This window comes from Carassius carassius, chromosome 3, assembly GCF_963082965.1.
Source record: "Carassius carassius chromosome 3, fCarCar2.1, whole genome shotgun sequence".
NCBI classification, from domain to species: domain Eukaryota; kingdom Metazoa; phylum Chordata; class Actinopteri; order Cypriniformes; family Cyprinidae; genus Carassius; species Carassius carassius.
Window position 1 is genome coordinate 41,359,920 of NC_081757.1, and position 17,061 is coordinate 41,376,980.

The window sequence follows — 17,061 nt, forward strand, 5'->3', positions numbered from 1 at the left end:
CAAAGCGGAAGGAGACACAAGCAGTGATGGATTGATTGACAGCTGCTGTCAGAGACGCTAAAATGGAGAGTGACTGTAATGACGCAAGTAGCTTTGCAACAGAGCGATCATTTGAAGTAGAGGACTTTTCTCCCCCACCTTCACCTTAAGTGGAGGATGTCGAGGTGTCTGTTCATATCAATTCGAGCTGCTGGCTCAAAATGCGGTCTTAACTCCCGCACCGCGTCGCTTTTCAGCGCGAGCTGTGTGGAGAAGCCCATTTCCACCTCCTGCTAATTAACTACATAGGCTACACAAAATAATCTAAATAACTATATAATTGCTATGCTAAATAGATGCTATAATAGTCTATCCTGGTCGTTTTCAATAATCGCAATTCCAACTCCCGACTCACTACAGTGATTTTGACAGAAAAAGATGGTTTTATACTGCCAAGGGCGTGGTAGCTTGTACCAAGGGGCGTGGTGAGCTGGAAACTGCTTACGTCACCTGCCACCGCAACATCCAATAGGAAAAATCAACTGCAGTAGCCACCGTTCAACCTGAAGAGGGCAGCACTCAGACGTTTTTACACCATATATTGTAGAATTAAAACACTTTATACTCAAATGTCAAAAAAGTTACTCTAATAACAGCACTAATAAAGCCCCATTCTTTTAGATCATTAACTAAAAAAAGTTGGTTTAGGGTTTAGTTACTCTTTAATCACGCAACATTTCTTCCATGTTTTATTTTTAATAGTAAATCCCCTTTGTTTACCAAAAAGTTAAGTTAATGTTCAATAATTAAAAGATAAATTAAATTAATGTTTTATGTGTTTAATGTTTAATGTGCATCTCAGAAAATGCTTTATTTAAAACCCCAACTGAATGGCACTTAAATGCACTTAATTCATCTGTCAACTTTATTGTCATTGTTCACAGTACAAGTACAGACAGAGAAACAATGGGTAATAATTAAATGTTTATTTTTGATGTATGCATTGCATTCTATGCATTTAAAAAATAAAAATATTTTTTTTTCTAAAAAAAAAGGAAGCTTAGTTGTTCATTTTAAGAGACCCAGGAGTCTTATTTTCTCTTGCATAATTAATATTGCGCTTTAATTAAGCAAAAACACATTTTATCTGATTACTCGATTAATCGATGGAATTTTTGGTAGAATACTCGATTACTAAAATATTCGATTGCTACAGCCCTAATTTTAACTTTAATCTATAATCCATAATACAGCTTCTTCCAGAGTTAAAGTCTAGCTCCTGTTGTCCTCTCACAGTAAAATCCAGCCGCATATTTGTTTAAAACTGTTTTGGACCATTTTAAACAAGACAAGACTATTTTCTTCTCTTTTTTAAGTGCAGAAAACAACGTCATGGACAGAGTACCTGAATTTTAGCCAAAAGCAATGTTTTGTAGTTAAAATCTCTTAATGATGGATTTGTTTCTGACAAACATGCAGCTTTCAGCTTCATAAGACATTAACTGATGGATCGAAGTGGTGTGGATTGGTGATGTTTTTATCAGCTGTTTGGACTCTCATTCTGACGGCACCCATTCACTGCAGAGTAATCCATGGATAATGTATTCAAGTTAACAATCCAAAAATTAGCCACTTTGCAAAATGTCAGGTTTGAAGTCATTGAAGACATTCGACAATGCATGATAGAGCATGAGATGTGCTTCAAATTTATGTTTCAGTTTGCTCCTACCATGGCGCTATATAAATGTAAGGAATTATTATCAATATTATCATCAGGTTTCAGACGACTGAAAAATATAGGCTAGTGCAGCAGCTGCATGAACCAGACAGATGACAGATGGTGTCTCTATGAACCAGAAAATAGCTATTTGAAGTTTCTTAAAAAATTCCTTCTGTGTTCCACAGAAAAATCAACACGATTTTCAGTTTAAAGCTTGTTTCTACAAACACTACATATGTCTAAATCAACTAATTCAATCTTCAATCGGCAATATCTAATGATGTAACAAGAAATATATATAAAATGGTAATTTTATCTAAATGCTAAAATATTTGTAATTATATAGATAACAAGATCACTTAATGGCATCCGGAAATATGTCACATTCATTTTTATATCCCTCATTCTCATTAACTTTTGTCTAATGCCTGTGTTCATTGTGTCTCCTCACACAAGGTGAAACTGTATCAGCTGTAAGAATTTCAACCCTGAAAGACAAATTGAAAGGCATTACACTTGAAAGCACTCAGAGAAAGCACAACACGTCTCTAATGGCAATAAACCTGTCTGAATGTGGGATTTGGAAGTGTGAATGTTGAGGAGAGCAAACGCATTACTGCCACAGCAGATTCAAGGTCTACATCATCACCCTTGCAAAGAAAATGCTAAATTATACACATTGTCCATGTTGTGACTAACACCCTGTCTAACAAACTGTTGTGAAGTAGATGAGTAAATGGAAGCAACTGTGATGTGTGCTGAATAAAGTTTTGTTTCCTTCAGTTTAAACAAGCTTGAGGTACTTTGTCATTTAGTACAGAACATCATGGACCCTTTAACAGCACATAAAAACCACCCAACAAACCATCAGTACAATTCTTGTTATTACACAGAAAACATCACTTGCATTTCTGCAATCCTTTAATGCAGAGAAGTCAGGGATATGTGATTAGCCTACTTCAGATAATGGGAAATTAACACATTTCTACAGTTCTCAGTGCACTTGAGGTACACCAGCAGCAAAATCATATAGCTCATTTTATTGCTGTTTTTGCAATAACTGCTGTGTGTGCGCACGACAAAGTCACATCAGGATCCGCTACAACAGGAGTCAACTATATAATGAAGGCAGACTGGAACGGAAAGGCTGTGCAATGGTATTTTTCATTAACAATGTCAGGGCAGGTAGACATTTTATTCAATTTAACTTTGAACATTATTTACTGTTAGATCTATCATTTTGCACCTCACAGTTGTGTTATTTAAGGTTTGTCTTTTTCTTGTTTTGTAAATGATCAGTGCTGGGTAGTAATGTATATGGATTCCATAATTAGATTCTACTTGTAATTAAATGTAATTACGTCTGAAAATACTCGTAAAGAGACTAGTTATTTTTTAGATGATTACATATTATGCAGATTGTTGTGCTTTTAAAATTATTTATTTTAATTTTACATTTGATTCAATTATCGTTTAATTCACAACCCATAAAGAACCCCAGCTTGGCAAACCTGGATGTAAGGTTTGGTGCACTTCATGACTTTCTTTCTTTATGTATTTTTATATCAATATAGTACAAAATTATCATATTTAAATCAACATGATAAATGAGTTAGATCAAAAGTAATTAAAAGTGATCAAAAAATAGTCTGATTATACCAATAAACATGTATAATGGAATGGACTACGTTATTGAGAACCTTTTTTTATGCAATTTGGAATCAATATTGGACTATAATTTGTAAGAAATCTGCCCAGCACTGTAAATTATATATACTGTATAACAGGTTTATTTATTTATGTATTTTTTACATATACTATTTATATTAGTAGCATAAGCACTCGGTGCTTGCTTACAAATAACTATGTGTTATAAATATCAAGAGCTGTTAGTTTGGTAAAGAAGAGTGAGTTTTTTCTACATGTGTGATGGTCAAGGACTGTGTCAGCAGGCAGTGAGTTTCATCCCACCTGCTTGGCTGTTTCTAGTCACGCATTTTATAACAAGACGCAGAAACACAAGCTAAAAAGTCCACATGCAGTGAACAAATCATCGCGTGTCAGTCCGTCCTACAACTACTACTACTACTACACAGCTGAATTTACTGTACAGAGATTTTCATTAGATGACAATGACAATAATTAAATCATTAAAATCTACTAAAGTAATAGGTAGCTTAAAGTGTCCAACTGGGACAACTATAACACCACGTCTTTGTGCAGCTGAAATAAAAGCCCTTTCAGTCGAAGAACGGCAAAAGTACAAACATGACAGTCGGCTTGTCAAACTTGCACGCGAGACGTGTGCATGCTGCATGCATGAGGAACAATCATGCACGTTTAGTCCTACCACTCGATGAACTTGACCCGTCCACTCGGGCTGAGATGCTGTCGAGTTTCTTCTCCATTGTAATACTAGTCTTTGCGTGCAGCTTTGTCTGCGTGTGCCGCGCGCTTCTGCGGGCAGCTGAGACTGTTGCGCTTCTGCTGATGCTGCAGTCACCGCTCACGCGCTCTCGAGGCACGGTTGCTTTTATATATTTATATATATAGGCCTATATATACATGCAACTTTAATTTACATGTATATTTACAATATTTTATTTAATATTGAAATCATTTGTATTTATATCTAATAATATAAAATATTTAATATAATAGGTTTAATTTTAAAAGAAATAATATCAAATCTTTATTATAAAATTAAACATTGTATAAAACATTTCATATATTATAAAATATAAAAAATGCAATATTATAAATATACATATAAATACAATATATGATAATATAATTGATATAATTTAATATAATATTAAATATGACATATTTTATGCCACAAAATATAAATACAATTTTGCATTTAAATATTATATAATATATTATAATATATTATAACTAGGCTCTTGCAAATTTAGAAATGTTGGTCTGTATTTATTTAGTTAAATTTTATATTTTAATCTAAACTATTTTATGTATATCGAATATATGATTGTAATATTATTTTATATATTTATCATACTGTATTATATAACTATATTGCAATATAATATATTATTTAAATGCATCTGTGCCCAAAAGTATTTGAACTGTATTACTATCTTTGCACTCAAAACTTCAGTATTTCTGGGGAAATCCAACTAATGGGATTTTAACTGAATATATTGATGGCTCATTTTGCACAACACATATTTTTGTCTTACACCTGTGGTGTTTCTGCAAGGAGGATTTCACACATTCAGTAAAAATCACCTTTTGATGAGTTTTGGACTGATTTCCAATACTTAAGTACTTTAAGTATCTGAATAGGTTTTGGAGTGACTGTATGTGTAACTTTCACACTGCACTACAATTTGGATCTGACATCTATAGCATGATGGTGGCCTATTGTACCATGATATCTTCTCAGTTTGAGACTTTATACCCAAGAACTGCCAGTACTGAGTACACACTGCCACGCTCAAGCTTGATATACCATTTCTTGGAGAATGGAAAAGAGTATATAAAAAGACAGCTCAGGATTCAGCAGATGGGATTTGACATTTCTGACAGCTTTTCAGCTGACAATACCAGGCGTTTACACAAACTCAGAAATATATTTTCACTAATTTACCAGTGCTCAAGATGTTGTGCTGTACTCTTTATCTGTAATACTGATCTAACAATAGTTATCTATTAAAAATATTGTATAAAAAGAAAAATAAACTATTTAATATTGTCATTATCACTTGAAATCCTAAATAACATAATAAATTAAGCATCAGCAATCAACATCTACTCCCAAGCTGTGATAATGAAATGCTGAAAGGAAATGAAGAGTTGGCGAAGATAGGTAAAACTCCTCACAGGAGAAATTAAGCATCTACTAGGCAAACTTTATGTCTTTCAAACAAGAGGATAAAGAAGGATTTGGTTGCATTTGCTCAATGCAGTAATTCACTGCCTCCATCCCACATTTGACTGTACTGTAAAGTGGGAGCGTACAGAGATTGTAGCCTGGAGACTGAGAAGATAATGTCTGAGATATCAAGTGTGATGAGCTTATGTAACACCGACGTCCACGTTTGTGTTCATGAGGACTGAGGCATATAGGCAGAATATGGGTGTTAATGTAGACATGACATTGAGGAAAACAAGCAACAATGAGATGCATGGTGATGCAAACAGCAAACCTGAAATCTTTCAATTAGCATAATATAATGTTTGACTCAAACCTGCTCATGTAGTATTTCTGCTGTCCTCCGACACTGGATATCCTGCAGCTCTGACAACAAGATGCAACTCAGCTACAGATAATAAAAAGCAAATAACATTCCTGGCAATAGACTTCCTACAAACTCTTGTATATAATATAATATAATATAATATAATATAATATAATATAATATAATATAATATAATATAATATAATATAATATAATATAATATAATATAATATAATATAATATAATATAATATAATATAATATAATATAATATAATAGTAGAAATCTCTGTCGTAAATGTATCATACATCTGATAGATGCATGTTCTTTTACATCTATAGTTTCGATAGTTTACATCACATATTCCTGTAAAAAAAAATAACTAAATAAATAACATAACATAAATAAATAATATAATCTCACAATTCCGTTGTTTTTCTCAGAATTCAATGTTTTTTTTTCTTGAAATTCGGAGTTTATATCTCACAAGATGTCAGACAGAAATATCAATAGAAAAAAGTCAGAATTGTGTTAATAAATAGACGCAATTAGCATTTTATTTCTTACTCAGTGGTGGAAACAAGCTGCCATAGTGGGGGATCATGGGAAAGAAGCAGAATCCATTCTTCTTAGAAGTCATTGTTTTATCAGAATGAATTTGAAACTGTCATTTCGTTTTTCATTTTTTGACAGAAGCAAAAATGTGATATTAAAAGTAAATTTTCAGCAAGTTTTTATTTTTGGAGGAAACTTTAACGTAGGTTCGAGTCTGTGTTTGATCCCATTCCTCCTCTCAGCCCAATCATCTCATTTCACTCATCACTGTCAGTCAGTAAAGCCACAAAAGCCACCAAAGGCTATTCATTTCTTGTTTTCATGTCAGTGCTTAACTGATTAATTTTGATACTCATTTCAAAAATAACAGTAGGCTGACAGGAAAACATATAAACTACTTTGTGAATCCATCTCCCAGCCCAAAACTAATCCAACCTTCGCCAAAATATCAATCTGTGCAGTTGGACAATGGACATCGAACCCATCTAGAGTCTCTGGTCTGCTGTATGTATGTATGTGTATAAAGAAATAAAGAATTCTGAATTTGAAACCAATCAGAATTAGTGGTGTAAAATAATAGTCATCGGCATAACAATGTACAGTAGAATTCAGGCATATTTGAGGTCATTCGTCAAAAAAATATAGAAAAAAGTAGTTGTCCCAGGGTAGAACCTTGAGGAACACCTTTTTCAACAATTACATAATTAGACTGAAAACCTAGGAAAACAACATACTGATGCCTGTTATGAAGACAAGCCAAAGATGGCCATTTTTCAGTTAAACCAATATAATTCATTAACTCATTAAACATTCTATTATAATTGCTTAAAAATAAGTTTCTCAAAAAGGTGTTCTCTAATAGAACGAATAATAGAAACTGGACAATAATTATTCACATCAGTACAAGCCAATGGCAATAAATTGAGGTCTTTTGGAGCAAAATGATCAATCTGTGCAACAAACTGAACATTGTTTGCATTACACAACAAATGATCACATGTATAATGAGTTCACCATCAATTCCAGCATGCTACATGCTTGCTTTAAACAGATGGTGATCTAACTCCCGATCTGTACACCTGTGCTCCCAATCCCATCCCATCATGTGTTTTGGGAGCAAGACCTCCATAATAATGGTGTCAGGTTTCCAGAATTATTGTCTTTGACCCCTGGCCCATGTTTTGCTTGAGGAGCTGGATGAGAGAACATGGTGTAATTTATCCTCATCATTTATTAATTCCACATCCATTCATTTCCCATATTAGATCCATGATCCTGATCCACCATCCGCCTCCATATCGGCATCCTGCTTCTGCAAGTCTCAAATCATCAGGGTGCATTAAAGAATTATAACCGCAAGAACAAATGGGTCTGCTTGTCATCAGACGCTCTTAAAGAGCATCATAAAATCACAGCAAATATCACTCGAGTACAGTATTAACATGCATTAAAGAGAAAGCTTTCATATGAAATCTGATTACATGTCTGCTACATCACGCCTAATTAGTCAGCTGTAGGTAACTGTACGTTCATTTCTACACTTAAGTCAAGCTAATACTATCAGGCACAGATGGGAAAGCATAGAAGATATCAATCTTCATCTCTGAGACAAGCCTTAAACACACTAGATGCTTCTAAAGCACATTTGCCAGAAGTCAAAATATGAAATTAATAAACATATTCTGATATATACATATTCTGATATGCAGATCTGGTGAGCTATATGTACCTTTTTTTTCAGGATTCTTTGATAAATATAAGGTAAAAATGAACAGCATTTATTTAAAATAAAAATATTTTGTAACAACATAAGTTGTTTTACAAAAAAAAAATCAATGTAACTTAGCTAAATAAAAGTAGTTTTTTTTTTTTTTTAAGAAAATTGGTACGGTAGTGTATATTGTTACAAAAGTTTAATTTAATTTTCTTTTTTTGAATAATTGCTTTCAACTCATCAGAGAATTCTGAAAAAAAAAAAAAAAAAAATCGCACTGGTTGCAAATACGTATATATATAATTTTTAAAAAAATTAAGCAGCACAACTGTTTCCAGCACTGATAAAAATGTAAAATAAATCAACATATTAGAATTATTTTATATCGTGTGACACTGAAGACTGGAATGATGCCAAAAATTTTGCTTCGCATAACAGGAATAACATTTTGTTTTAAAATATAATAAAATATTAAAGTTATTTTAAATTGTAATGCCATTTCATAATATTAGTTTTTACTGTATTTTTGATCAACTTATGCAACCTTGGAAAAAAGACTTCTTTAAAAAACATTGAAGACTTAATTTTCCCTACAATTAATTTCACTGTCCCCAAACGTTTGATATGAATTAAGTCTTTCTAGATCTAAATTTAGTGTCAGAAAACTAAGACCTGAGGCACTGATGATTTCTAAGAGGCATGTGGGACAGTAGAAAAACACTACAATTTAACACACACAGGTTGGCACACTGTAGTTTTGTTGGATCATAAGTGCTCCATACATAATTCAAAGCCTTTTCTCATTGCAAGATTCAGGAGGAGCTGGCAATACATCTCTGTCTGCAAGAAATATGATTTTAATATATCATTAGTGGACTGAAAATGAAGAACATCTTGTCTCTTGTTCATCATTAAGTCAGATACAGGGGATGACATTAATGGATAAGTTCAGTAAGTTTTGAATGAATTGTTCCTGCATGACCTTCACAAAGAATTTGGGTTCATGGGTTTGAGCTAAAACACACACTTTATATCTTTCAGGATTACTGACCATTGGTGGAATCTATTTCATATATGTACATCATTTAATCTTTATATGCATCTCTTGCACTGAAACATCTTGTTTAAGTACACACATTATACTGTAGTAATATACACGTTTGTGCAATTGTGCCTGATGCACCGCACTTTTTAATTTAAATTTTTTTTTAAATAAATAAATGTACATTTGAGGAGTCATACCACATGAAATTTTTGTGATTGAGAATACTTATTGGAAAAGGATCAATAAATTGCATGATTTCCATTTTTCTTTTTCTGATTCCTAAGAACAATTATGCCTATACATCAAAAATGTTATGCTTTATTGAATAATTTTATAAAAAATGTCATTGAACCATTATTCATCAATCTTAACATTCATAATTACATCCTAGGCAGGTACTTTCTCATGACAAGAAGAAATCTGCGTATTGTGAAAGCAATAATCTCAATTTTCTTCAATGTCTGGAGCACTATTGATATACTGCCTAATTTAACAAAGGAATCCCCCGTGGACTTCATTAGTACCACTAAACTCACAAAGTATTGGCTTTTAAAAGACAGTGCTAAAAGTTGAATTCTGATACACTATTTTTAGCTACAAGTGTGTGCAAGTAAGGCATTATTCTATTTTCTTTTACTCGATCCTGTATTACTCTGCCGGGAAGAGCTCGAGAGACTTGTGGCAAGTTAGACAAGAAGGGGGTAGAAAAGGTGAGGCTGCACTACAGCAATTATATTCCCGTCACCGCTAATGATGACAGGCAGCCCGACCTGAGAGTCAGCCATCAATCACTGCGTGGGCATCGAGCTCTGGGGGCAGTGCCCTACAATTTCTTGCCCATCGAACTGGTTCCAGCAAAGTGGAGGAAAGAAAAAAAATAAATAAATAACAGATATGGCAGATATGCACCTCAATTAGAGCCTCTATGAAACCGACATAATGGCACAATGTGATCCCAATTACTCCAAACCCGCAAGACCTAGAGGAAACTCTCAGATGAACACACCTCTGAACTTAGAGATGAGATGAAGTGGACTGCGTAAAGATTTTTTATTGATGGCCACAATTATGTGAAAACATAGAAAATACGAGATTTAGCCAACATATAGCCTACTCAAAGGGCAGCATGTCATGCATCTTCACACACAACGTCAGAATGAAATACAAATTTGGCGTAAAGGATGCAAATATAGACCATTTTGAACATTATTCTTTCTGGAACTATTTTTTAAAACCATTCGGACAGAAATAATAAAATAAGAGGAAGCTCTCAGATGAACTCACCTTTGAACTCGGAGATGAGATGAAGTGAGCTGCGTAAAGATATATACATATGAACAAAACAAATACCTTTAGGGCCTTTTGTTAAAAACTAATCAAAATCATCAAATAGGCTTCCAATTACTCAAAACCACAAGAGCTAAAGGAAGCTCTCAAATCTGGGGGTCTGAACTCACCTTTGAACTCAAGAGTTGAGATGAGTTAGGTTGCAAAAAGAGATGTTTTATTATTTAATGGCCGCAGTTGAATCAAAATCTTGTTTAATACAGCATGTGAAAACACATCTGAATATAAGAGAGAGTCAGCCAAAATATTCTCCAAGGGCAGCATCTCATGCATCTTAATGTACAAAGTTCTTTCAGGAACTATTTTCACAAACTGTACCAGATCAAAATCATAAAATAAGCTCCCAATTACTTGAAACTGCAAGGCAACTCTCAGATGTACTCACCTTTGAACTCAGAAATGAGATTAAATGGGCAGCGTAAAGAGATTTTTTATTATTTGATGCCCGCAATAAAACACAATCTTTACTGTGTGAAAACACATTCGAATATAAGAGTCAGCCAACATATTCTCAAAGGGCAGCGCATCATGCATCTTCACATACAAAATGTCAGAATAAAATACAAAATGGGCCGAAAGGATATAAAAATAGACCATTTGTAGACCGACTATGATGCAGCCAAGTGGTAAACCATATGCATTTGTAGGTATTTTCTCAACTTTAAACCACAAACTCTTTCAGGAACTATTTTTACAAACTGTACCTTTCAGATCAAAATCATAAAATTAGAGATTCACAGTTACAGATATAAGTCAGATTTGTAGTCTCTGAGAAGGGAATCTCGCTACACAGTAGTTTCATGGTTCCACAAGCCAGTCTTAATGTTCCCAGAACTCTCCACGTTCAGGGGCGACAGATTCTGTAGCCTCTCAGAGTCTTTGGCAGGTCCATTTTGGCACGCTAGGTTCAACCCGTAGGACTTGGGCTGCACCTCCAGTTCAACAGCGAGGGGCTGTTTTGGACAGTCTTTAGTTTGGCTGGTGTCTTCGGTCCCCGATCCGTCCCCTCTTCTGACTAAGCCTCCATTACTGATGCCGTTCCCCACGTTGTTGCTGAGTCCGTGCCCAAAACTGTTATTCGGGCGGACGCCTCCACCTTTGGCGAGGTGGCGTGAGCGGCGGGGCACACTGGTGCTGGCGTCGCTGCTGTCCTGCTGAAGTTGGCTCTGCTGGCGCTCCCGGTAAGCCAAATACGCTGCCCGTCGACTGTTACGGGCCTGCAGGCTCTCGTGATGATGGTGGCGCTTGTGCGAGCCACTTTGCACGCTGCCCTCCACACTGGTGGGAACGTCGTATGAATACTCGCGCAAAACTGTGAGCCTACTGGCCCGATGTGCTCTTGCACGGTTCTTGTGGTGTCGCCCCGAATGCCCGTTGATGTTTGCGCTGCCCGTTCCTGACAGATTGTTGTTGTTGACTGAATTGGGCCGATATTGGACCTCAACAGGTGCGATGTGCATCTTAATCTCAATGTCGACTGAATGTTCAGTCAAGCTGTTGTCCAATAACGCCGTCCCATTGGCAGTAGAAGGGGCCGGTTTGCATTGAGCTGCTTCCACTTGCAGATTGGTCAGTTTACAGCCTTGGGTGGAGTTGCGGATGCTCGGTGCGCTCTTATTGGTGCACGAAGATTCGGCGCTGCTGGCTGGACACTTTGCAGTTTCACCGTTTCCTCTTGTGGTAAAGACAGAGCCTCCGGCTCCCATGACTGGCAAAAGCAGGGAATCGATCTGAACAGCGTAGTTGCGGCGAACCAGGCAACAAGCTTGTGACCAATGACGCCGCATGTCCTGACGGTTCACGCAGTGGTGCGCCACAAGAAACGCCCCGAGAGCCAAAGCAGTGGCGCCAAAGAGGCAGGCGAACACCAAATCTGCCGGATGCTCCTGGGACACTGCAAGAGCTCCAAACACCCACAGAGCGACATAAAGTGCAAGAGACCCTGCCACGCCGATGAGCTGGGCCACAAAAGTGTGTTCGTTCTCCAGAGCCGACATCGGGACCGGTTGCGCGGTGGCTGCGGACGAGGACTCCAGGTGGGCCGGTGTGATTTCGGACGCTTCGGCCACAGAAAGGTGCTGCTGCTCCTCAGACTGCTCCTTGAGCTCGAAGCGGCGCTCGGGGTGCCGGCGGAGCTGAACGAGGATGCTGAGGAAGTACATGCAGTCCACGAAAACGATGAAGGCTGCTGGGCCATAAAATGCACCAAGACTGGGTTCCCATGCCATCCAGCAGCTGTGGAAAGACAACAGGTGTTTTTTTTAAGTCTTTAGAAATTAAACATCACCCTATTTATTTTCTAAATGCATGTTGTTGTTCTTAAGTGAGCCATTAAACTGTGTTTGTGATACAACAATTTTGTTGACTTCGTAGTTGTTGGATAGTCCAGTAAAAATACAGACTTCTCTCTGAGGTATGCTGGACTTCTCCCAAAATTGAGTCCATTTTAACCTGCCCCTTTCTCACAACAACTGCAAGCTCATTCCTAATTTAATGCCTATATTGCTGTTCAAAACTCCAATAAACTAACACACCTTCACAAATACATCCACAAAACACAAATTGTAATGGTTGATTATTTTCCATAATATAACGAAGATTATGGTCACCCTTTATTTTAATCTGTCAATACTTAGGTTAATTACTATAACAATAAGTAAAATTAATGAGCAACTTGTGCTTACTATAAGTTTAGGGTTATTTTAAGTATTAGTTGCTTGTAATTATAAAATATTTACTGTTATTACTATTTCAAATACCTATAAAATATGTAAAAAAAAAAAAAGGCATTTTAAAATAAATCATTAAAATTATTATTAATGTACATTCATTTTATGTATTTTTTAATTGCAATATCAGCAAATACTTTATCAATGGCAATAATAATAATCATAATATGCTATTCTAAGTGTTCACATTAAACATTCACAATAATTTATCTAGGGCTGTTCAATTGTAACAAAAAAATTAAATGGTTTATTATTTCCAATTATATTATAATAGTGATAATTATTATGTAATTATTATTTTTTATCCAATCAGCATCAAAGATTATATTTAGGCCAATAACAATAATTACATTAATATTTATTATGCCATATCAGCCTCAAAATTTTTATCTATTGCAAATTTAAGAATAATAAGAAACAACAACAATTAAACTACTTACAAAATTACAAGAACTACATAAGATTTTAATGTTTTTAATGTTGATCAATAGAATTGAGAGTATAATACTGATGTAGTGCTGGTATGTCTGTTATATACTTTAAGTCTACACATCTAAAACTAGCTGAGAACATTTTTTCCCTGAGAACTACTTTATTGCTGTTTTAAACTTCAGTAGATCAATGACTTTGTCCTACCTGGCAGCATTAAAAAAAATCAAAAAGAAATTTAAATTGTGCATAAAATATACACAGAAGAGCGCGAGAACACTCCCATCACATTATAAATCAACGCAGCCGTCACTCACTGCAGGTCTGCTCTCCAAAATGTAGTTTTTACATTAAGTATACATAAGTTCTAAAGTTTACACTAGTGGTATCAAGGGCTTCATCTTATCAGAAAAGTAAAACACTTGTGAGGCACTTCTGAGTTCTGTGATGCTCGGCAGACCGTTTCTTTCTTTTGTCACGGTAGCGTGAGATTAATTAAACCCCAAAGATCTCAGATGGTCTGGATTTTTAAATTAAACCACGCTGTTACACAATCCAAACAGCTGTCACAAGTGAAAGAAGGGAAGTGGGAAGCCAACACACACACACACACACACACACACACACACACACACACACACACACACACACACACACACACACACACACACACACACACACACACACACACACACACACACACACACACACACACACACACACACACACACACACACACACACACACAAGGTGGGGAGCCAAAAGTAGAGCACCATAATTAGGTTCAAACAGCTTCAGAAGGTCTTAAACTGCTCTCTCCTTTCTGAAGTATTATTCTGCACTTTACAGAGCACGGGCATTAGGCTCCAGTGACAGCAGAAGCAATTTCTCATGACAGAGAAAGACTATGAATTGACAGGAAGTGTCCACAGGGGGATTTGAAAAGTGCCTTGAGGCAGATACAGGCTGGATCTGTACAGTCTGTCGTTAATTGCAACGAAGTTAAGGAAACATATTACACCATTGCATTTTGTTTCAAATAGTTTGCATGAATCCAAACAAAAGAAGTCTAACTGATGACACAAAATCTGTACATTACAATGTGTGTGTGTGTGTCTATATATATATATATATATATATATATATATATATATATACACAACCCGAATTCCGGAAAAGTTGGGACGTTTTTTAAATTTTAATAAAATGAAAACTAAAAGACTTTCAAATCACATGAGCCAATATTTTATTCACAATAGAACATAGATAACATAGCAAATGTTTAAACTGAGAAAGTTTACAATTTTATGCACAAAATGAGCTCATTTCAATTTTGATTTCTGCTACAGGTCTCAAAATAGTTGGGACGGGGCATGTTTACCATGGTGTAGCATCTCCTTTTCTTTTCAAAACAGTTTGAAGACGTCTGGGCATTGAGGCTATGAGTTGCTGGAGTTTTGCTGTTGGAATTTGGTCCCATTCTTGCCATATATAGATTTCCAGCTGCTGAAGAGTTCGTGGTCGTCTTTGACGTATTTTTCGTTTAATGATGCGCCAAATGTTCTCTATAGGTGATAGATCTGGACTGCAGGCAGGCTAAGTTAGCACCCGGACTCTTCTACGACGAAGCCATGCTGTTGTTATAGCTGCAGTATGTGGTTTTGCATTGTCCTGCTGAAATAAACAAGGCCTTCCCTGAAATAGACGTTGTTTGGAGGGAATCATATGTTGCTCTAAAACCTTTATATACCTTTCAGCATTCACAGAGCCTTCCAAAACATGCAAGCTGCCCATACCGTATGCACTTATGCACCCCCATACCATCAGAGATGCTGGCTTTTGAACTGAACGCTGATAACATGCTGGAAGGTCTCCCTCCTCTTTAGCCCGGAGGACACGGCGTCCGTGATTTCCAACAAGAATGTCAAATTTGGACTCGTCTGACCATAAAACACTATTCCACTTTGAAATAGTCCATTTTAAATGAGCCTTCTGGCGCTTCTGGACCATGTTCACATATGGCTTCCTTTTTGCATGATAGAGCTTTAGTTGGCATCTGCTGATGGCACGGCGGATTGTGTTTACCGACAGTGGTTTCTGAAAGTATTCCTGGGCCCATTTAGTAATGTCATTGACACAATCATGCCGATGAGTGATGCAGTGTCGTCTGAGAGCCCGAAGACCACGGGCATCCAATAAAGGTCTCCGGCCTTGTCCCTTACGCACAGAGATTTCTCCAGTTTCTCTGAATCTTTTGATGATGTTATGCACTGTAGATGATGAGATTTGCAAAGCCTTTGCAATTTGACGTTGAGGAACATTGTTTTTAAAGTTTTCCACAATTTTTTTACGCAGTCTTTCACAGATTGGAGAGCCTCTGCCCATCTTTACTTCTGAGAGACTCTGCTTCTCTAAGACAAAGCTTTTATAGCTAATCATGTTACAGACCTGATATCAATTAACTTAATTAATCACTAGATGTTCTCCCAGCTGAATCTTTTCAAAACTGCTTGCTTTTTTAGCCATTTGTTGCCCCCGTGCCAACTTTTTTGAGACCTGTAGCAGGCATTAAATTTTAAATGAGCTAATTAAGTGGATAAAAGTGTAAAATTTCTCAGTTTAAACATTTGCTACGTTATCTATGTTCTATTGTGAATAAAATATTGGCTCATGAGATTTGAAATTCCTTTAGTTTTCAATTTATTAAAAATTTAAAAAACGTCCCAACTTTTCCGGAATTCGGGTTGTATATATATATATATATATATATATTAGGGGTGGCACGGTTCAACTTTTTCATGGTTCGGTTTGTTTCACGGTTTTAGAGTCACGGTTTCGGTACAGTTTGGTATGTGCTATGTTTATGGAAAAACTTAAGAGTTCAGATGCAAAAGCCTCTAAGTGCCATCTGAAATTTTCATCTAAAATTGGGATTTTTATCAGCCTCCTATATTTATGTTCAGTTATTTCACTTCAATAGCCTGGAAAAGGACCTGCACATTGCCATTACAGTAAAATGACTCAACCTAAGCATGGGAGCTTGATAAAAATCCTAATTTTAGATGAAAATTTCAGATGGCACTTAGAGGCTAGGTATAGAAATTGAATAAAGTAATCAAATGTAAAACAGCATTGCATGTTGGACTGTATAAACTAAAGTTTATTTTTTATTAAAGTTACAAAAGCTTTTTAATCAAGAGCAGTGAGTGATTTCTTTGTTGTTGCAGTTCGATTAATATAAAGACCGTCACTTTAAGAGAATGCACTGATACAGTTGGTACGTTCAGACGGCTATGTCTGCTGTAGGATACTTACCAAGACGGGCATTTTGACAATTTT

General features: G+C 36.0%; 2 protein-coding genes across 4 annotated transcripts in view; both read right to left on the reverse strand.

The window, feature by feature from the left end:
• The window catches only part of kcnip4a (potassium voltage-gated channel interacting protein 4a), a 207,706-nt gene extending 203,473 nt beyond the window's left edge, over positions 1-4,233 (reverse strand). For 2 of the 3 annotated variants that reach the window (XM_059538785.1, XM_059538743.1), the window contains exon 1: positions 4,050-4,233. In XM_059538785.1, coding sequence (XP_059394768.1) covers positions 4,050-4,107 — 58 coding nt within the window. In that variant the 5' untranslated portion in view covers positions 4,108-4,233. The remainder of the gene's footprint in view (positions 1-4,049) is intronic. The other variant, XM_059538751.1, reaches the window with a different exon arrangement.
• Positions 4,234-10,978: 6,745 nt separating this feature from the next.
• Positions 10,979-17,061, reverse strand: part of LOC132127137 (adhesion G protein-coupled receptor A3) — a 54,420-nt gene continuing 48,337 nt past the window's right edge. The window contains exon 19 of the mRNA XM_059538797.1: positions 10,979-12,799. Coding sequence (XP_059394780.1) covers positions 11,350-12,799 — 1,450 coding nt within the window. The 3' untranslated portion in view covers positions 10,979-11,349. The remainder of the gene's footprint in view (positions 12,800-17,061) is intronic.